The sequence below is a fragment of the Monodelphis domestica genome, chromosome 1 (assembly GCF_027887165.1).
Source record: "Monodelphis domestica isolate mMonDom1 chromosome 1, mMonDom1.pri, whole genome shotgun sequence".
Taxonomy (NCBI): Eukaryota; Metazoa; Chordata; class Mammalia; order Didelphimorphia; family Didelphidae; genus Monodelphis; species Monodelphis domestica.
The window spans coordinates 550,856,173-550,878,233 of record NC_077227.1 but is presented as its reverse complement, the minus strand read 5'-3'; the positions used below and the strand labels follow the sequence as shown (position 1 = coordinate 550,878,233).

General features: G+C 39.0%; 1 protein-coding gene across 26 annotated transcripts in view; it reads right to left on the bottom strand.

Annotated features, from left to right (window-relative positions):
- Positions 1-11,659: 11,659 nt before the first annotated feature.
- The window catches only part of MYT1L (myelin transcription factor 1 like), a 730,943-nt gene continuing 720,541 nt past the window's right edge, over positions 11,660-22,061 (bottom strand). For 23 of the 26 annotated variants that reach the window (XM_056813371.1, XM_056813377.1, XM_056813366.1 and 20 more), the window contains 2 exons: positions 14,899-15,042; positions 11,660-14,560 (listed from right to left, as the gene is read on the bottom strand). In XM_056813371.1, coding sequence (XP_056669349.1) covers positions 14,420-14,560; positions 14,899-15,042 — 285 coding nt within the window. In that variant the 3' untranslated portion in view covers positions 11,660-14,419. Of the gene's footprint in view, positions 15,043-22,061 lie in introns of all 26 variants that reach the window. The other 3 variants (XM_056813380.1, XM_056813378.1, XM_056813379.1) reach the window with 1 other exon arrangement.

Genomic DNA, 22,061 nt, shown 5'->3' with positions numbered 1-22,061 from the left:
TGGTTTCATTAGGGTAGAGAATTGAGGAAACTCCCTCCAATCCTGACTATCAACATCCCTCTGCAACTTTATAATCTTGGATTTACCCTGAGTTATATAGCTCATTTGCCAGAGAGAGGACTTGCACCCAGGTTCTCCTGACTCTGAGCCTAGCTGCTGTTGATGTGGAATTTAGAAATTCCAAACTTGTAGCCTAGTAACATCTGATGAACCCCAAGTTTTAGGATTAGCTTGTAAGTTGGAGACCCCAAAGCTTGTCCTTGTTTCTTGTTCCTGTGAGAACTCACCATGAAGGGAATCTCAGGCTAGCAGTTTCAGACTGAATAATGGACCCTAAGGTAAAAGACAATCCTAGTTAGGTGGAGCTAAGTAGATGCTAAGTACCCTTTTTTGTCTTAGGTAGTCTTGACTATTGTATCAGAGACCCTTTTCCAAGAAGACCCACTCCTGGGTAGGGGCCATCCTTTTAGTATCCATTGTAAGTAGCCCCTTCCCTAACAACCTAGCCTCTAGCTATGAATCTTTTCCCAAGCTTGATTGTATTCTGTCAGTATAGTTTGAACACTTCCTTTTCCTTCCAGCCTTGGTAATGTCAATCAATCATCTTTCCAGGCCCTGGATCCCCCAAACGCTATAAAGGTCCCCAAAATTCTTTTGTTCCTGGGAGCTTTCATCCAGCAGGGTGTCACTCCCAGGAGTTTAGTGATGAGAGCTGCCATAGTCTGTGCTCTCTGCATGGGCTTTGTAGCGCATACCTCTGCAATAAGTCCTACATTTTAGCGCTAAACTCCTTTCCTTAATTAAAGAGTGGTTTTTCTGACTAATAGTTCTGTGTTTGTTCCCAGTTAACACTGCCCATACATTAATACACACCATCTCTCCACTAAGACTGAGAAATGGGAAAGAATTGCCCCGCCACCATCACCCCTACATCCTATTGACTGGGAACAAACACAGAACTATTAGTCAAAATTACCTTTAACAGAGTACAAGGATTGAACTCTGGCTTCTCTGGACACTGACCCCTGGGAGTGCCACCACACTAGAAGACAACTCTAAGGAACAAAAGAATTTGGGGACCCTATATACCATTTGGGGAGTCCAGGGGCAGGGAAAGATGATTGACAATGCTATAGCTACAAAAGAAATATGAGTGTTCAAACTACACTGACAGGATACAATCAAGCCTGGGAAAGGAATCATAGCTAGAGGCTAGGGTGTAAGAGAAGGGGCGGCTTACAATGGATACTAAAGGATAGTTCTTGCCCAGGTGTGGATCTTCTTGGGAAAGGGTCTCTGATATAATGGGGAGACAACTTAAAACAAAGAGGCTCCTTAGCATATGCTTAGTCCCACCCAACCAGGATGGTCATTCACCTGAGGGTCCCTCACTCAGTCTGATAACTGATAACCCAAGGAAGTCACCCTTGCAATTTCCCACCTGGCTAAAGGATTTCATTAGGTCCCCAACTTCAGTCTCATTCTTCCCTTACCCCAGGCTTTAGAACTCCTATTTATGCCTGGTCTCCCTTATGAGATGGTGAGCTCCTTGAGGGTAAGGAATCTTTTTGCATCCCTGACACACAGTAGGCATTTAATAAATGTTTATTGACTATTTTGCATTTGGGAAATGACAAAAGTTCATGGGGGGCGGGGCATGCTGGGATCCCAAGAGAATACTGTCAACATGGAATCTAGGAACCCCAAACTTGTGACCTAGTGGGATCTGATGAACCCCAAGTTTCAGGACTAGCTTATAGGTTGGAGACCCCAAAGCTTGTCCTTGTTCCCTGTCCCCATGGGAATCTACCCTGAAGGGAATCCTAGGCTAGCAGTTTCAGATTGAGTGGTGGATCCTCAGGGGAAAAACAATCCACTTCAGATGGGAGCTAAACCCAAGCCAAAATCTAGTGACTCTGTCTCCAGAAGCCTTTCCCAGTATATTACACCCTCCTTCAGAGGAGGGAATCGGGCACCTTCAGCTTTAGATGCTGAAGCTCTGCCTATATAGTGCCAGTCACTGGACTTTGGCTTGGGCTTAGCTCCCACCTGAAGTGGATTGTCTTTCCCCCCACTTTCCCCCCACTCAGTCTGAAACTGCTAGCCTTGGATTCCCCTAGGAACAAGTACAAACTTTTGGGGTCTCCAACCTATAAGCTAGTCCTGAAACTTGGGGTTCATCAGATCCCACTAGGTCACAAGTTTCGGATTCCTAGATTCCATGTTGACAATACCAATAAGCTTCATCTTTTCCAAAAGTTGACCTCTTCTTTGGTGTAGATGAAACCCCCTTCCCCCTTTTATGATTATAATAGTACTGACCTTTATGATTATTTTAGTAACATAATCATTAGGTTTGAGTGAATAGTCAAAGGGATACAGTTTACTTTATAAAATTATCGGGATTAGCTAACAAAGTTACAGTTTAGGGTGGTATCAAATCTCCTTTCCATCTTTTGACCTTAAACCTATAACCAAAAGTTAGAGCAAGCCCATCACACCCTGTTAGTACAAGTTCAAGATGGTCAGGAAGGAGTGTGAATTTCAAAACTACTCAACCCTGTTCAAACCATTCTTTAGAGGATGGGATTTGGCAATTTCCTGATCAATAACAAAAGAGATACTTGGAATGACAGAGTCAGGTCTTGGAAACTACAATTTCCACCCTACTCAGGGTAACAGGATTTAGGAAGGGCTGCAGCAAAGCTCAAGATTTAATTATTTGAGAACATGGCCTTCAACAGACATGTGCAAAGGGGACAGACCTCTGGGCGGTCCTGGATTAAGCTAAAGCCACCATTGGCACAGGGGAGACACAGGAAGTGAGGTAGAGGACAGCTGAGGAGTCTGGGGACTTCCTGTGTGGAGGAAAGGAGGTTGTTGGAGCCTGGTGCTTGGAGTGGAGGCCCTGAGATTGTTTCTCCATTTTGGTCACGTGAGTGATAGGGACTGATCTCTTTTCTTTGCCTAGGCTATCCAAGGCTTTGGGCCTTTGGCCTAGCCTAAGCAGAGGGGGTATTTAAGCCCTATTCCCTTCTCTCCTCTCCTCTCCTCTCCTCTCCTCTCCTCTCTCTCTCTCTCTCTCTCTCTCTCTCTCTCTCTCTCTCTCTCTCTCTCTCTCATACCTTTCTTCCTCCTGTTAGTAATTAAAAACTCCATAAAAGGTTGACTGCTGATTTGAGTTTTCATTTAGGAATTACATAGCTGAATTCCTTGGCGACCTTAAATTAATATATAACAGTCTTCTAATGTGATTTCCATATCACAGGAGGGGGAGGCCTGCTTTGGGTGCAAGCCCCATCACACAAGAGGAGGGCCACTGTTGTTTCTACAAACTGCCCATTCCTATTATTGTCAGTAAAAGGCACCAAGAGTGCAAAGGCCTGGAAAAGGTCAGCAATAATAAGACTCAAGTCACCCTGCAAAGCAATCTTCTTTAGTATTCACTACCTTTATTAACATTTGTGTCACTCATTAACAACCTCCTCAGTGAAAGATTGGAGCATCTTTTTCTTTTTTTGTATCACTGTCACTATGTTCTAAGATTTCTCTATAAAAAAAGGCCCTCTTCTAAGGCTCAGGTCTCTGCTTCTGATGGGATCAGGGTCTATCTTTAATGTCAGGTGGGCCTCCTCTTAATAAGGCTATTATTTAGCTTGGAGTTCTGTGTTGGTGTGATAAATTTTTGCCACACTTTTGTGAGAATTGTAAGGAACTTTAGTTTTATCTAGCCTAAACCTCTACCCGGTATCAGAGTCCCCTCTAATTATCCCAGACAAGTGGTTATTCAGCTTCTGTAAGAAGCCATGGCAGAGACCTTACCACTCTTGCAGGGGTGTCTTACTCCAATGTTTGACAAGAATGTTGGGAAATGAGGGTGCAAAAATAAGTTGGAGTCAAATTGTACAGGGCCTTCAATGCTAGATTAAGGAATTTAGACAATGGGGAGCTACTAAGATTTTTTTGAGCAGGGGAATAATATAATCAAAATAGTAGAGAGGAGATCTGGGTTCAAGTCCTGCCTCAGATAAATTAAGCTTGTGTTGATCCTATCAGTAAAGCCAGTAAACTGCCCAGTGCCTCTAAAACACCTTTCCACCCCTAAAAATCTGCCCATAAAAACCTACTGTGATATTTCATCATGATGTGGAGATGACCCTTGAATTCTTGAAATTCCAGCATGGGATTTTCTTTCACATGATATCAAATGGGAGAGGCTTAGTAAAAATTAGCAGGTGAAGGGGGTAGCTATGTGGCCCAACATATTGAAAGAGGATTAAAGATGGATTCAAATCTGGCCTCAGACACTTCTTATATGTGTGACTTTGGACAAATCACTTAACCCTTACTGCCTAGCTGTTAAGGTCTGGGAATTCACCCACCACCAAGGAAGACCATGGACAATGCAAACAGGCAGAGAAAGGCCATTTATTGAACTGATACGCATCAGTGGGAACCTCTGCCATCAGAGTTCTAAGTTGCTTCTGAGAAGCTGGGCCTTAAGTACTCTCCAGCATGTATGGCCCCCTCTTCCAGCCCCTTATCTGCTACTTCTTGGAACATTGCCGGCATGTTTGGCTCCCCTCAGCCCTTATCAGTTACATACTATTCTTGGGACCTTGACAATCTTATGTTATTGGGGTCTTCCTGGCCTTTATCTGGTACCTACTGCAGCTGGGGTTTGGCATGTTTATTGGGGTCTTCCTAATTTCCAAGGACAGCCAGCTTGTTAAGGTTTTCCTGTATTTTCAAGGCTGGTCATTTTGGCCTCCCTCATAGTCTTACTACTCTTCTGCCTGGGAACCAACATGGAAGGCAAGAATTTTTTTTTTAAGTAATGTTATCAAAATAAGAAAGGTTGTTTGCAATTTTAGAAATTTAATTAAAATTTTTTTAATTAACAGGTGACTATATTAGGAATTTGAATGACCCTTTGAAAATACCCGGAAACATAAATATTAGCAATCTTGAAAAGTCCCTTTCCATAAGCTCATTTACTAGAGCTGACATTCTTTCTATTTTCACCTGGCCAGCCTAGCTACTGAGAAAGCAGCTTCAATAGCTGAGCAAAAAAATGTGGGGGAGGTATTAGAATGGAATTTTCTCCCACCTGTTTCCCTTTGATGCTATTTCTAAAAACAAAACCTCAGTGGAAACCTCCTGCAAGCTGTGTGTTTATGGCAGGGACAGGAAGATAAGGTGGAGACAGAGGTGAGAGTTCATTGTGTTCTGCTCTCCACCTTCTCACTTCCCCCCATTAAGGCTGGGGAACAGTCAGAAGCTTTGTCTGTAGCCTAGGAAAGACCTTAGAAGAAAAAGCTGGTGCCCAGGCAGCTAAGATGGAGAGGAGTCCTGAGGGTTTAAACTTAGCCAGCCAGAAGCCTCAGCCCCATTCATTGCTTACCACTTACCCTAGCTTCTGCCCAGTCTGTGCTCGGTGACTTGCTGGCTTTACCCTAATGGGGGACTTAGTTTCCCCTTCAGGACTTCCCTGAATCTTGAGGAAGCTACTGTATTCTTTACAATGACCTAGGGAAAATCTTTGGCCCTCAGTTTTCTCTTCTGAAAAATGAGAGGGGTGGACTAGCTAGTCTTTAAGAACTCATCCAGCTCTAAATCTGTGATTCAATCAGTAATTAATAGCTTTATTATTAGCATTCACTAAGCATGATCAGATAGTGACAGGAGCAGGTATGGTTTAGGAGATAGAATGCTGGACCTGAAATCAGGAAAAGGGTGGGGGTGGGGATCAGGGTGAGGACTGATCTTGGGCAAGATCTTAGCACCCCTTCCCAATAAAATGAGGAAAACACTTCTTAAATCATTTTTTGACCATTTCATTCAGTGGATAATGCATATAAAATGTTCTGCAAACCTCAAAGCTACTTTAAGAATATCAATTAGGTTTCCTTTGGTGAGAAATAACAAAACACCTCTAAAATTGTTTCCAGCTTTTACAACTTCACAGTTCTTCCAGGATAATATTGAAGTAAAATAAAACTTAAGTCTCTGATCCACTGGTTAAGGTATTAATCAAAAAAATTGATTTTCCAGGTAGAAAGCAAACTTCAGGAATGTGCTTTATCAGTGGAAAGTCAGTGATCAGAGACCAGAATCCGAAGCAACATATGGTCAATGTACCCCAGAGGAGGACCCCTTACTAACAAGGAAGAGATAAATCCAGTATAGGATAAGAAATATAATAGAATGTCCTCTCCACCCAAGCTAATGGCACATCTGGCTTCTGTACGATAAGGCATGCTTGCTCTGGTCATTCTGACCCGGTCATTAAGGCTAAATCTTATTAATGGTATCATTTAAAGTGTCGACATGGAATCTAGAACTTGTAGCCTAGTAAGATCTGATGAACCCTAAAAGTTTTAGGACTAGCTGATAAACTGGAGACTCCAAAGCTTGTACTGGTTCAATGTTCCCAGGACAATGCACCCTGAAGGGGGAATAATGGACCCTAACGTGAATGACAATCCCAGTTCGGTGGGACTAAGCAAATACTAAGTGCTTCTTTTTGCTTAGAAGCTTCTCCCATGGTACCACCTCCCCTTTTTTGAGGACCTTCAGTTTATGAGACTGAGGCCTTATCTGCTGCATTAAGAAGGCACTCAGCATCTGTTTATCCCACCTAACTGGGATTGTCTTTTACGTTAGGGTCACTTTGCACATATGTAACCCTATAAAAACTGTAACTTCAGTTCAGGGCAGCTTTCATTAGGAAGTAAATGCCAGTAAATACCTTTATTAATCAACAGATTGATAAATAAAAACACCATTTCCAATAATTGAACTTCTGGGTGTTCAGACTCACTTTATGAAGGATCCCATTTCAAATAATTTACCTTTCTTCCTCTTCCTTCAAGCAACAGACACTTAGTAAGCAACTATTCTATTCCTGATACTATGCTACTGGGGGAAAGCAAAGACAAAATTAAAGTAATCCCTGCCCTCAAGAAACTCAGTCTAGTAGGCAGCTGGGTAGCTCAATGGATTGAGAGCCAGGCCTAGAGACATCCTAGGTTCAAGTCTGGCCTCAGACACTTCCAGCTGTATGACCCTGGGAAGTCACTTGACCCCCATTGCCTAGCCCTTACCACTTTTCTGCCTTGGAACCAATATACAGTATTGATTCCAAGACGGAAGGTAAGGGTTTAAAAAAAAAAAAAGAATTTCAGTCTAACCAGGGAGATAACAGCTACAAAAATAAATCATTTTCTCATCCACCTGGGCTTACTCTGGCTGTTTAAAACCAGTCATGGGTTTCTAATCCTTAAGAGGCTTCAAGATCTTCACTTCTGGAATTAGTTGCCCTCTTTCCCTTGTAAAACCCATCCTAAAATGTCAAGTAGAGAGGCAGTTTTCCTCTTTTATTCCTTTCATTAATGGAGAGGCAATAGTCCACCTATTCATTCTAGTCTTAAGTCTTTCTCCATTACTCAACACTTGTGGTGTTTTGGGGGTACCTACTCTCCCCCATCCCTAGCCGGCCCATACAAGTCTATTAATTGAGCCACCAGCACCCACATTTCCATGTACTGCTATCAGGGAGCTCTCCAGTATTTTCATCCCTTTCTTAGTCCATTTCCTCAGAATTAGTCGGCTAAATCAATCATTGTACACTGGAACTTGGGGAGTGTCCTATTATAATTCGTTTTATGACACAAGAATTCCAAGGAAAAGTCACACAAAGCCAGGAAAATCAGTCTATGCTTTATTAGGGGATTGTACTTACCAGAGATCCCCTACCGAGAGACTTTGCTTCCTTGGACTACTAGCCCCAGAGCCTGCATTGGTATGTCTGTGCAAGGTTTTTGTTCTTAAAATGTGAATATGCATGATCCAAACTCCAATAAAAGGAAAACTGAGGTCAGAAACTGCTTTGCCTTTTTTTTTTGCTAAGGAGAAGGGAGATCTCTATATTTTCTAGTAACATAGCAGAAGGCCTTGAAGTAATATAGCATATACTTAAATGGTATTGACAACCTCGTTTTATGAAACTCCAAATTGGCCCTCATCCTAGATAACCTGTTTTCAAGAAACCCCCAGACTGACCCTTTATCATCAAATGAACAATAAACCCTGTAGCATCTATTGATTGTCCTAGATAGGATTTAGCAGATATATTAAAATCTCTTCTGTCTTCTAGGTTTCTCTTATTGTATCTAGACCCCTCCCAGGCATCCTAGCCTGGAGTTACATCCTCATTCCCAAGCCTTTACATAACTAGTCTATTGTTTTTTCTTGCTTATACTCCCTAAAATAAATGACCTCAAGTTGTTTAGTTTGGCAGAAATTCCCATTGTTGTTCCCCACTGTGTTCCTGGAGCTGAGGCTCAGTATGATGGCTTTTGAGCATTACCTCCGTTGTCCCAATTAAAGGTGTGCTCTAGTATAACTACTTTGGTAGTTCTTAGTTATTTTTCAGATTGACAGTGTAGGTTTGAACTTAGTGAAGAAGAAAGGGGCTCATCCCAAAATGTTTGGAATAAATTATGCAGGAAAGTATGTTGTCCTATTTGAGATTTTGAGGCAATAATAAAATATACTCAAACTCATAACCTATAAGACCCTTCTCAGCACATCAGTTGTTGGGAGCCATCAGACCATGACTCCTTGACAAGAGTCACTCGTGGCATTTGGGGAGACCAGAGTGGTTCTTGGCGAGATGTGATTGCCCACCCAACCCCCTTTACATGACCTCTTTCATCAATGCCCCTTAACTATGAATTGACATGATTATTATTCCCCCTGTTCTCAAAAGAAATAATACAAGAGCAAAACACCTGTACCCTAATTCCCCAAAACATCACCAAAAGATCAGACCCATAAACCCAATCCCAAAAAGACTATCATGGGTTAACTTTTACTTAGGTACATAATTCCCAGCAAAACCGCAGGTACAGGCCAAGCCCAGAACCTCCCCACTCACAGAAGTCTATTCTCATGAAGTCAGCACACAGTTAACATGGAAATCTAGAAATCTCCAGTTTATTTAGTTGGGAGGTAGAAACTCCAGGTTTTGACCTTGTCACAGGAGAGTTTTCCCCGAGGGAAGGTCCCACTTCAACAGACAATAAACATCCACTTCAGCTTTGACACAGCAGGTAGCAGTCTTGCAAGCTCAAGGTCCATCCTCTGGTGGAGGAGGATGTGATATACTGGGAAAGGCTTCTGGAGACAAAAGAGCTACATGACTTAGGTTGGGGTCTACCTCCCACCTGAAGTGGATGTTTATTGTCTGGTGAAGTTGGGCCTTCCCTCAGAGGGAAAACTCTCCTGTGACAAGGTCAAAACCTGGGGCCTCTACTTCCCAACTAAATAAACTGGAGATTTCTAGATTTCCATGTTGACAACACAAATCAATCATAGAGGCCCAAGCCATAAGTACAAGTACATCAAGCTTCAGTATGCCTCAGTGACTCAATTACACAAATCAGTAACTCAGGAACTCCCTAGTAAAGAACCCTGAGAATTGAACAGTCTAAATTTGAATTGTGTTCCCAGTAACCCCCAGCCTCAATGGTATGATTGTTGAATTGTCTTCTAAGAACTGCTGATTAATTATTCCATTTTATCAAAAGTAATAAGTAATTTTCCTTGAAGCTCAAAACTTCTCACAGGGTAAGGAGAAAATTAAGCCACCTGTGACAAAATCATTTATCTTGTGTTCAACCTTTATTCTGTCTTAAATCACAATAATATAGAATGTTAATCAAGTGATTTGTTAAAAGTTAATGTATCACTTTTCAAATTATCTCTCTTTGATTTTGTGTACCTGCATGCCAAGAATATGGGTATAAAAATAAAGACCAGACATCCAGATGCCAGAGCAGCTCAGAGATTGTAGCAGTCCAGGCCACATGTATAATTAAGATGCAAGGATTGTGTGTGGGCACATGGCTATTCCTGTGCATGGCAATGAACTCTGATCCCAGCATTGCTAGGGTCAAGGTGGGAAAACTTACTTCCCTTTGTCTTACCCACTTGGGATAGAACCCCAACTTCACCTTGTCATAATTTGCAATTAACCAATGGCAATACACTATGTAATTCATCAATATGTATTGGGTACATTTGCATATCAAAGAGATTAAAAGGAGGGCACTGCAGCCATCTCAAGCTCTCTGAGATCTCACAGGATTGCCTAAGACTGTCTCTTCTCTTTTTCTCTCCTCTCTCTCACCTGAAACCTGGCCTTTGGCCAGGTGTCTCTCTCTTTTCCAATGCTAATACCTAGCACTCTCTAATTCATCCTATTATACTCTGTTTATTCTCTCAGCTAAGCTATATCATCCTCTGACCCGTGTAGTGTTAAATTTGGACCTCTGGATGGTTCCTGCTGTAAAAAATAGACTCGAATACAGGACTACAATCCCCATGAGCCTTTGCTCCACTTCCCGAGAATGCCTTGTAATCTCACCTGGGCCGAGATCAGAAGGGATTTAAACTGAGGAAAAGGTCGGGCTCTTTTTGGACTTCCGTTTTGGAGCAGACACGGCTCTTTCCAGAATGTAGGTGAGGTCTAGGCCTCTGGCCTAGACACGTGTTTTTTCTTATCCTGTATTTTCTTTTAATCCTTAACTTTAATAAACCTCTAAAAATATAATACTCCTTGCAGAGAGAAACTAATTTCTACCTGCCTCAGATGCCTCAGTCTCCCCATCTCCCCTAAATTTTAATCTTTACACTGCCTTTGGGTAGTTCAGAGGTTGGAGTATGGCTGCGGCTCCATTGTAATCAATACAGCCTGGTTTCTGACTCATTTCTGCCATCTCTAACTTGGCTCCACCATGCCCCATGGAATTCTAAACTACTATCCTTTCTCCATCTTTCTTATCTTGTGGCTTCTCCTGGGGAGAGGCCTCAGAGATGCAAAGCAATCCCATGGGGCTGTAATGATTAAACTGTCTTCCCTTTGTTATTTTTGTTGACTGATTATTGGCCACCTGTCAGGAAACCCTGGAATCATGGGCAAGGGTGGACTTTGCAATCAGTGTATATCTTTGGTAGGATCAGATTTAAATAAGCTAATAAAGTACCTTTTGAAACTAAAAAGTACTATGTAAATGCAAATTATGATCGTTAGGACAGATTAATTTCAAAAAGCCTATGTAAACTCCTGAGAGAAGAGAATAGCTTGTTTGTTTTGGACAGTATATCTCCAATGAGGTAATTTACATATAGCATAGTAACTTACTGGAAAACTTGTTAAGTTGAAAAAAAAAAAGGATCTGTGATTTCAGTGGTGTGAGGTTACCCTTTCCCGCTCTCCCACCTACCCACCCAAAAACATATCATAAGTCCCAACCCTCAGGTCATGGTGGTCATAGTTAGGACTGAAAAAGTCATCATTCCAAAGCTAGCATGAGGATGAGTTTCTAACTCTACTAGCATGGATTTCAGACTCCAGCCATTCTAACCATTGCCAGCTTATATTTGATCACTTACTATAGGATTCCTTCCTCCCAATTTCAATTTCCCCCTCCTCCAAAATGAAATATCAGAGAACTTCCCCCTCAGGATTGGGGGCAATCCTGAGCCTCTGCAGCTGAATAGGTATTCCATTTCCTTTTGACTTTCATGGTGGACAGAAAGGAGATGTCAGTGACCATGGAAAGAGCCATCATGGCATAGAGGTGGCGACATATTTTTGTTTTTGTTTCTTTTTTTATTTAGAGTAAGATGTGTTAACATCCAGCATGACAAAATTTGTACAAAGTTCACAATTTAAAAATGAAGTATCACAGCAACTTGTGATTCCACACATTTATAGCAAAATTAAAATGTCAACAAATCCATGCCGTGTAGTACAAAAATAAATCAAACTTCAGTTCCACAGAGAGCACAATAAATAGTTTATACAAAATTCTGTCTTAATAAATGATTACTTAAATTAACTTAGAAATGAATATGAACAATAAGTTATAATAAATAAACTCTGATGACTCACAATAATTCCATATGAAAGGTCAGCATTCTAATATGTGACACTTTTTTTGTGATCCCTATATAATAGTCACAGATAACTTTTGATTTGATATTATGTACCAACATCAGATGAGCAGCAGATTTGTGCTTAAAATCCCTTTCCATTGTACATAGGTGATAACAATAAGAATCCAAAACTGATACTATCTATTACTCTACCAAAAGCATTACTATATTGGCAAAGAAGCGGCAGACACAATGCAGTGGAGAAATGCATATGCCATTATGAACAATGAAAGCCCTAAAAGGAGGCTAGGGCCAAAGTACAATATATATGGCATAAGGTGAACGACAAGCACCTTGCTTCAGCTCTCAAAAAGGCAATTCTGAGCATGGCAGCTACAACTAAGAAGCACAACAGAAAGAGGGCGCTGTACAGAGAAGATACTGCAGAGCCCCAAAGTAATTACATAATCTTTTCCCAGCTAGTTATTAAAGTCCTTGTGGAAAACTGTAAGCTTTTGTACAGTGAACAGTATAAAGTGCCGCTGGGATATACATATATTTATACATATATATATATACCGAGGTTGAGTATTGTATCAGAATATTTGTTGTGAGATCCCTGTAGCCTCCCTTAGCAATATTACTGGATGGGCCGCCATGGCCTCCACTATAATTTGTTCAGATCCAGTGTCACAAGGCTAATGACACGAGAAATTGCACACCTCCGTATGGATATATAGGACAAGGTAAGTGCAAATAGTCAACTGGCACATTGTGGGGACAATGACCCTGTAAGTCCTGTTCTGCTAAAAATATTTTTTTTTTTACAAAACCCATCTTTTTTTTCAATAACAAAATTTTTTTAAGTACTTTTGTACTTTCTGCATAACATCAAGACATGGAAGGAAAAGATATGCTAGCAAACATAAATCAGTTCAACATCTGAAAACACAACACATCATTAGAATTACTCCTCTAAAAGGAAAAAAAATAATAACCCGCCAAATATAAGAAAAAGTGGTCTTATGCATACATATAGTGCAGTCATTGGGAAGGAAAGAATAAAGTCTGGAAGGTACAAATAAGTCTTACAATGATCCAGTGGAAAGCAAAAAAAAGTGCCCAAGTATATTTAATTACATTAAAAATCTGATTGCATTCCTTCTTAGGTTAGAATAATAATAGAACAAACAAAGCATTGTGAATGCTATAGGAACAACTGTTCACCAACCAAAGGTAGAACATGAAGCATCATTTAAAAAGTCTTATGAATGGGATAGTGAGTGCTTATTCAAAGCCAAAGGGGGAAGAAGAGAAGGAAACAACCACCCCATAATTCTTACTGAACTGCATTCCTACCCAAACTGGCCACGAATTCAATCCAGTAATTAGAGTTGTCACTAAGGATTTATGTTCATTCAGAAAGGAAAGAGGCAAAAGAAAAAAGGGAAAGGAGAGAGCAATTTTAAAATTATTGTCTTGTAGCTCAAATTGATAACACGCAAATTTTGAAAGATGAACAACATAGCAAATTACCGACAGTTCAGAGGGGTACTGAATGCTGCTGCAGGGGAGATAAGAGAGTGTGGCTCCAGAAGTTTGCTTTTTGTTTTTTGTTTATTTTATTTTATTTATTTTTTGCAAATAAAAAGAAATCTTCAGGTTGTCCCCCTCTGAAAAGTTCCTGTCTTAATGGAAGTTTCCATATTCATACCATGTAATGCTTAGAAGTTAATTTAAAAGTGCTGTTTAAGCTGCTTTGAATCTTCTGTCAAGTTTCCATGGCTTGATGTTGTCTTACAATAAACCACCCATTTCTTGTATCTTACATCTAATCCATGCCATTTCCTTGGAATCCAAAAAAAACCTCATTTTATTGCCCCCACCACACACCATCCTCTGAAAACAAAGACCACATAATATTTTCAAGCATTGTTCAAAAATAAAGCATTTTTGCAACCAATTCTTGCTATGAAACAATACACACACAAAATGTATTTCTTAAATCCCATAAAATCCTCCAACATGAGGAAAAATGATAGTGTTTAAAAAGTGGCTGCAGGGCCGCAACATTGTCATTCAAAGCTGTTTTCGTCCATTTCAGTTCAAAATACTAAAACATTTAATCACTAAAGCATTAAAAAGAATTTACACTCTATTTATTTTGATCAGCTTACCTCTTCAGAAATATATATACCCCAAAAATGTGCATACATTAGCAGCTATAAACATTACATGGCATATCACACTATGTCAGCTTATATGAAAACGTACAAAATGTGAATGTATTCAAAAAACTAGTCTGCAGTTACTATCTTTAAAGCAAGACATAAAATCATTATGAAGTCTTGTAAGCATAACACTGTTTCCAACAGAAATAAATATATAACACTTTCTGGTAAGTTACAGCAGCAAAAAACAAGAGGCATCCTTTTTTTTTTTTAAGCAAGATTTTCATCACTACAGCAGCTGTTCAGACCTGAATTCCTCTCACAGCCTGCTTTATATTTTCCAGTAGGGCTTTATTTTCTGGACTCTGATAACGATCTTGATTTGTATACATGTCCGTCAAAGTAGTCACGTAAGCATCAAAATTTTGTTCATTGATTGGATCCTACGAGATATTAAATAGCAGTTCATATACAACTTTTATATTCTTAACAGTATATTCATATAAGCATAAAATACTATAATAGCTTATTGCCACCATTTTATAATATTTAAAATGCCTATTTAGAGCATACTTAATTTTACAGGATACATTGGAACAGACCCACCATGTCTTTCTTTTTTGGGGGGGTGATTACATTTATTGTTATAGTTTCAGGGTTGTAACCACCACCATCCAACGGATTGAGGAACCATAAACACACAAAAAAAAGAGACATCTACTGTATGGTGTGAACTGAGGACGACCGCCAAATTCCTTAACTTTTGCTCTCAATCACTTACCATATGTGGCAGCTGGATATTAGCTAGACTATGAATTAAAGACTGGCTTAAATTAGCCAGTTCATGAAGAAGAGACTCATTTTGCTGTTCAATTACTTTGTTCTCCTCTTCTATCGTCTTCAAGTTGCTCTCCATTGTGGTAATCTAAAATGCACAAATTTGTGTAACATGTAATATAAGGCAAGTTGAAAGGACGCAAGCACTCTTTGAAGTGGGTGAAAACAGTAATATTGGATGGAGGTAGGGGAGGAACTTCATTGCATTAAATCATAAAGACATATCATTTGAAGGGTTTGTGGCAGTTAGAGAACAGTTCTATCATTTGACTTCATTGGCTTGGCTTTTATAAAGAGTTGTTTCACTAGGACTAGGTAAATTGCTGGGGGTGGGGTTGACCAAATTTTATTTCTGGCCAGTGAAATTAATTATGTGGCTTTCTCAGATGAAGAGTTTGGGCTGTCTCAATTAATCAGGTTGGCAATACTGTTAAAAATCACAAAGATCTTTCTGTGGTTATTTATCTAACAACTCAGGGAAGACTCCAGGAGGAGGTGGTTGATGGATAAAAGGTCCCAATTCAAGGCAATTTACAATTTGGTTACTTCCTTATCTCTTAGGATGTTGGAGGATGTCAAGATGTAACTCTTCTTTTGTATATTTTATTTTATTTCGCTGTACCTTGAACCTAAAACATTTACTCCTACAGTTTGTTAAATTACAAACTTCAAACCTAAAGTTGTAACAGGAAAGGTGGGGGAAGGGATTTGGGGATTAGGAATTCTCAATATATTGATTGCTCCAACTTAACCAATTTTCAATCCTGAGACAAAAAGCCAGGAGTGCCTCCTTTTATGAAAGGGATAAAACTGGGGCCTTCCAAGCATGTTTTCTGACTCCAATTTCTTTTGTAAGTGGTGAAAGGGAACTAGGCCAATGAACCTGGCGTAGATAAACACCCTTCCTAGGCCAAGGAACCCTGTGTGATAACCTCTCCACCCTGTGTGATAACCACATTGACCTCTCCATCCTGTGTGATAACCACATTGACCCTCGATAAGCTCCAAGGGTATATAAGCCTGCCTTGAAAGTTGCTTTGAGGAGGAACTCCCTTTGGGCTCCTCCCTGCACATGTGAAGTGTGTTACAATAAACTACCTCTCTGTGCAGATTGCATCGTCTGTTCTGTTCCTTTGGACCTCTAAACGGACCCTAACAGTGGGTAGCTCTTTGTTCAAATTTATATCCCACATAGTGGGAATGAACAATGGATTTGCCATTTACCCTTTAATTTAGTAACCTTTTTTAAAAGTATGTTACATATTAAACATGGGTTTAACAGAATCAGTTAGCAAACTGTCTAACTATTTGACTGACTACCTGTTATAATATTTGCACTTCTGGATCTTGAATTTGAATTTACAATGGAATCATAAAATTGCCAATTTAATTCTGTTTGACTTACTGTGCCCTAAGAAAAATCCTAAAGTGATAGATTGTAACAATTCTAATACCAACCTGCTATTTGTTCCTAGTTCATACATGACTTCAATCTACCCTCAGACATTCTAGTCCTCTCGAAAGAAACACTCCCATTTTGGCCATGCATTGGTCCAATGCTCTATAAATGTCATGCAACTGTCTTAGAACTCCCAGCTATTACATGATAGTTCCCCTACCAAATATGATCTCAATTATCTGAGGCATACTATCCCATGCCCTGGACATAAGCATGAATTGAATAGGATCTTAGAAAAATAGATTTAAGGCTGGAAAGGTCTTAGTACAGTAGTAAAATCTCTTCATTATATAGATAAGAAAACTGAGTTTTAGAGAAGTGAAATTATGTTTTTCAAGGTCACACAGATAATGCATTTTAAGACTTAGGATGTGAAACCAGAAACCTCTGATCTCAGATTAATTGCTCTTTTTATTGGTCCCTGTCTGCTAGAAGAGCAGATAAAATAGTAATATAATGGGAAGACAGAAAAGAATGCAGAGTAATAGTGACTGAGTGGATTTTGTGTGATTTTGAGAAAATTGCTAAATATCTTTAAGCCTGAGTTTCTACATCTCTAAAATGAGAGTATTAGCCTTTATGGCTCCTAAGACTTTTTCTAGGTCGTAAGTCCTATAGTTTATGTTCTTTAGTTTCCTAATGTAAGATATGTCAATTTTTGGTCATTAAATAATATGTTTGCTACTCTCCATTTGCCCTTTCCATGTATATAATGTCTTTTCTACTCTTAGTTCCTTATTTCTCCCCTTGAGCCCTCTTTCTGTTCCATTCCTCTACTCTCCTTCCTCTTTAAGGCTATATTGGAACTTCCATTTTAGGTTTTCCTTTTATCCCATCCTACTTCTGTACCTCCTCTAACCCCGATTTCCAAAATCCTATGTGAAGCTACTAGTCTGGTTAAAAACCACAAATTGCTTTCTATCCCTATTCTTCAAAATCTGTGTTTTCTTAAATTCAGTCTGTTGCATATTAAAGTTAGTCTCAATTTGGAATAACACCGTTATTAACAGTACGTTATCTGTAATTTGGTCTTGAATGCCACCAGCTATTTATTAAAGTTTACTACCATCTTTATTGTGAGTATTAGTTTCAGGAACTTCCAAAAAATACAAATATATCTTCTGTTAACATGGAACTTCCATTTTGACACTTCTAATCTACCAAACCGAAAAACCTCTCCACGCAGCTGATCTGTTCCTTCTGCCATTAAAGTTTGGAAACTTCCCAATTCATTTGTTGAATGGAGTTTTTTTAAAAGTCAGCTCTTTTGTATAAATTGGTACCATTGATATCAGATATCAATGAAATAGTATGAATCTAATTTATACAATCAAATATATGAATCATTTATATTTATCAGATTCTTTCTACATGTTCAAATCCTATCAGTCCTTCCAAATATTATTTGGGTACCCCTTCCTTTCATTCAGAAGTCATCCTTGATTGGATCTCTTATTGTCCTGGTCTCTTAATAATGTAGTTCAAAATATTATTAAATATATTCTATCCTGTGCTTCATCAGAAAGAACATTGGAGCTGCGATCAGGAGAACTGAGCTCACATTCCAGGTTCAACTCTCACTAGTTGTATGAGCTTAGGCAATTCATCTAATTTCCCTAAATCTCAGTTTTCTTATCTTGGAAAATGGGGGTAGTGATTATGTTTGCATTATCCAGGAAAGGATTTATTTTGGGAGAACCTCATAAGACCTTAAAACACCAAATACACATGCTGTCACTGTTTTCTTTTGGTTTGGACTTGTGGAGACTTCCATCGCCAATGCTGAACAGCACCTTACCTGTGCTTTATAGTCTCAAAGAATTGTCTGAGTGATTAAGAGGGAAGGGATGGTGGGATAACCTTTTAAAAAGCCTATACTATGTTCCAGGCTCTAGGCCAAGTGTTGTTGTTTTTTTTTTTTTATAAAAGGAAGGACTTGACTGAGGTCTTCTTGACCCTGACACTGGTCTTTTATCTAATGCCAATTCTGTTATTCTGAGGAATAATTATTTCTTGTTATTTGTTTCTCCCATCAAAAAGAATTATAAACTCCTTTTGGGACTGAGTTCAGTAAATAACTTCACTTATTTAGGTGGCCAGATATTTACTGATTGGTTGCCACTAGACAACATTTTATAGATGTATATATAAACGCCTTACAACTAGGTTTTTGAGGTAGGGACTGTTATCATGCCCATTTAACAAATGAGGAAAATGGTACTCCCAGAGAGGTTGTGACTTGCTTGGTGTCACACAGCTAATAAACTGCCTCTAACCAAGATTAGAACTCAGTCTTCTAGATGCCCAATCCAGCACTTAACTCACAGATTCAATGCATCTCTCACATGAGGATGGGATGGATGTTATAAAGAACAGGTTTTTGAGAGAACCTTACCAAGATTTACTGAACATTCAATTGAAAATTTGCTTCCCCCCCTTAACTACTATGCTTTCCCATTAAAAAATAAAATAAATTTTCTGGGAACTAGTTTCATTTTTTACCCTGACTCTATTTTGAAGAAATCTGTTTGAAGATTCCATTCTTGCAAAAATCTGCCCCCCCCACCCCCAGTCTTTCTTAGTGGTTTAACAGTTAAAACCAAGGACATGGTCATGAATGAATGTAAAACATGATTTTAACAATAAATAGAATCTCAGCTTCCCTAGCAAAGCTAAGACCCTGAATGAAGGGGGACACAGAAAATAGGAAGGCAGTATCCTAAGTGGAAGAAAATATGATTGGACAGAAACTGGGAATTAGGGCTAGCAGCAGGTCCCTCCTTCCCTCCTATGACTAAGAAATGTTTATTGTTCAAGTACAGCTTCGCAAAAACAGAGATAATAAACCAGACTTCTTAGGATAAGAAACCAGACATCTTTGAAGGATAAGTTGGTGGTATAAAGATACACTCCCTGGTGTACACCTGAATCCTTCAAGGGCAACAGATTTCCTTGACACAAGAATAGAACTATGATTTACAAGAGAACTGGATTTCTATACTTACCTCATTATACAGATCATCTAAATTTCTGAATTATTCATAGACAAAAATTATGACTTAGAGGGCAAAATCAATTAGCTGTAAATAAGATCCATTTTTAAAAAGACACAGAATCAAACTGATTATTTCAGTGGCATAACAGACACAACTCCAAGGAGTTAGCTTGTAATTTTCCTCATATTTGTCTTCTTATTGCTGTTAGCTATAGTTATATACTATATTCTTTGAGTCTATAGTTGAAGATCATTTAGGTAGTATAGTGGATATGTCGATCAAAGAACTTGGAGTTGTTGTGGGGTGCAGATGTGTACCCCTGGGGTTCGGGAAGGATACCTTTTGCAAGAATGCAAGACTCCAAAACTTAGCTTAAAAACAAAAAGAGAAATTTATTAATTTAGGGAGTAATGTTGAGAATGGCCAGGAGGCTAGCAAAGTGGACCAGCAAGATGGGGAGCAGTTCCTTGGGAGGACAGCATGAATGGAAAGGCTGTTCCCCTAGACAACATCAGTTCTGGGGATTTTATACTTTTTACAACAGAGAGTGTTAGTCACCCAGGTATTTGGTGAGGTGGGGTGATCATCTGCCTGGGGACATAAAGATTCCTTAGTTTTAGGGAACAAACAGATGTCTGAGATGTAGCCTGATAGGATCTAGGTGTAGCCTGGAGGTGCATCTCTCTGTCCATTTTAAATCTAGAAAACAATCAAAGGAGGATAATCATCTCAGGACCCTAGAGGGGTCACTGGATGTTTTTAGGCTCAGAGTTACAAGGATGTAAGGGAGCAAGGGAGTTTCCCTGATAATAGTTTGCCTGAGTTTTTGGGGGTACAATGCCCATGTCAGAGCCATGAAGATCTGAGTTAAAATTCTATTTAGTTAAAATCCTTACTAGTTGTATGACCCCAGAAGAGTCATTTAAGTTTTGTCTGCCTCAGTTTCCTCAGTTGTAAAATTGGACTAATAATAGCACCTACTTTATAAGATGTGAGGATCAAATGAGATGACACATGTAAATTGATTTCGAAACCTTAACAGACTATATAACAGCTACCTGTTACTATTATTAGCTATAACTCTGACAAAATAATAGCAGTTTTCAGAGTTCCTTTTGTTGGCTTTACTAGTGAAAGAGAAATGTATACTTAGAACAAAAACCCACTGGGTGTTACTGGCTGTGATATAAGAGCTCATAAATGACAGAAATTCTGCTTTTCATGATTTATAAAAATCTCAGTCTTCTATGGCAAAATGGCCCACGAAGCACAAGATGATAATCCAGATCAAATGTTTGAAAACTCGCAATCTAATGTAATGTGGTTTCTATAATTCACCTAGCTGTGTATCTAGTCCTTGATCTTTGGCTTCCTTCAAATCATAATCTTAAAATTTTATCCCATTCTCTCCCCCATATTAACATAAATTTTTATAAATCATTAGTGGACAAAAACCAATCTGCAGCTTTATAAAAGTTGGTTTTGAGACAAAATTAATAAAAAGTATCACAGATTTTGAGCTGGAGAGGGATCTTTGAGGGAATTTAATAATTATAAGAGATCAGGATTTTGAAATCCCTGCAAAAGGAGAAGAAGTAGAAATGGTAAGCTGAACCCCTTGACCACACATCTAACCCCTTCTAGAATTTGTGTCCAACAACTAACTGACCAGTAGCCCCATGTCAGCAAATAAATAGAGAATTAAGGGCAGGAGCCAGAATAAACACTATGACTCTATAAACCTGGAATAGAAGATGAAAAATGGAAGGCAGCAATCAGGTACATTTTAATTACTAACTGGGAAACCTGACAAAACAATTATGTAAGAAAAAGGAATGTGGCTTTTGGAAAACAATCAACCCAGGATATTTCCTGATTGATGAGGTTTGTGCACAGATCCAAGATGTTTGACCACAGTTAGCCAACTAGCATTTATTAAGCACCTACCATTCACCAGGGACCCTGCTAAGCACTGAGATGACAAAGAATAGCAAAATAGCATTGGTACCCCCATGAGAACATCAGGTGAAATAGAAAAAGCCTGAAAATCTCCTGTGTGTGTGATGCCATCTGACCTTGAATCACTGTGTCTGAGATGAAAAAGTAATCAAAAACTGTCTTTTTAAAAAAAAAATGGTTGTATGAGGGCTTTTGTTTTTTCCCTTGCCTGGGGTAAATATAATTTGTGATGGGGCTTAATTGCTTATCATGTTTTACTTTGGGTCCTAGTTCTACATTACTGGCTCACTTTGAAAGTGTTGCTTTTCTTCCCAAAATCAAATGAAGGATCTATGAAAGAAAGCCCTATTCCAGGTTCTTTTGAAGAACCTAATTTGCATCAGATCATTCACAAGACAAGTCAATAAGTACAAACATTAACTCTTAAAATTAATTTCTGAGATCAAATGGAAATAAGTGCTCATCTCAAGCAAGTATTTCCCTCAGATGTCAAAAAATACAAAATGAACTGGTGGAAGACAAACACTGAAGACAGAATTTATTTTTCAATTCTAATAATAGGCATGCAGGGAGATTTATCATGTATGACTAGCTCTTATGTTATTTTTTTAATTCACAGAATTTCTTGAAATAGCAAATACCTTGTAAAGAAATAGTATTCAAACATCTGTTAGGCTTAAAATTCATTGTTGT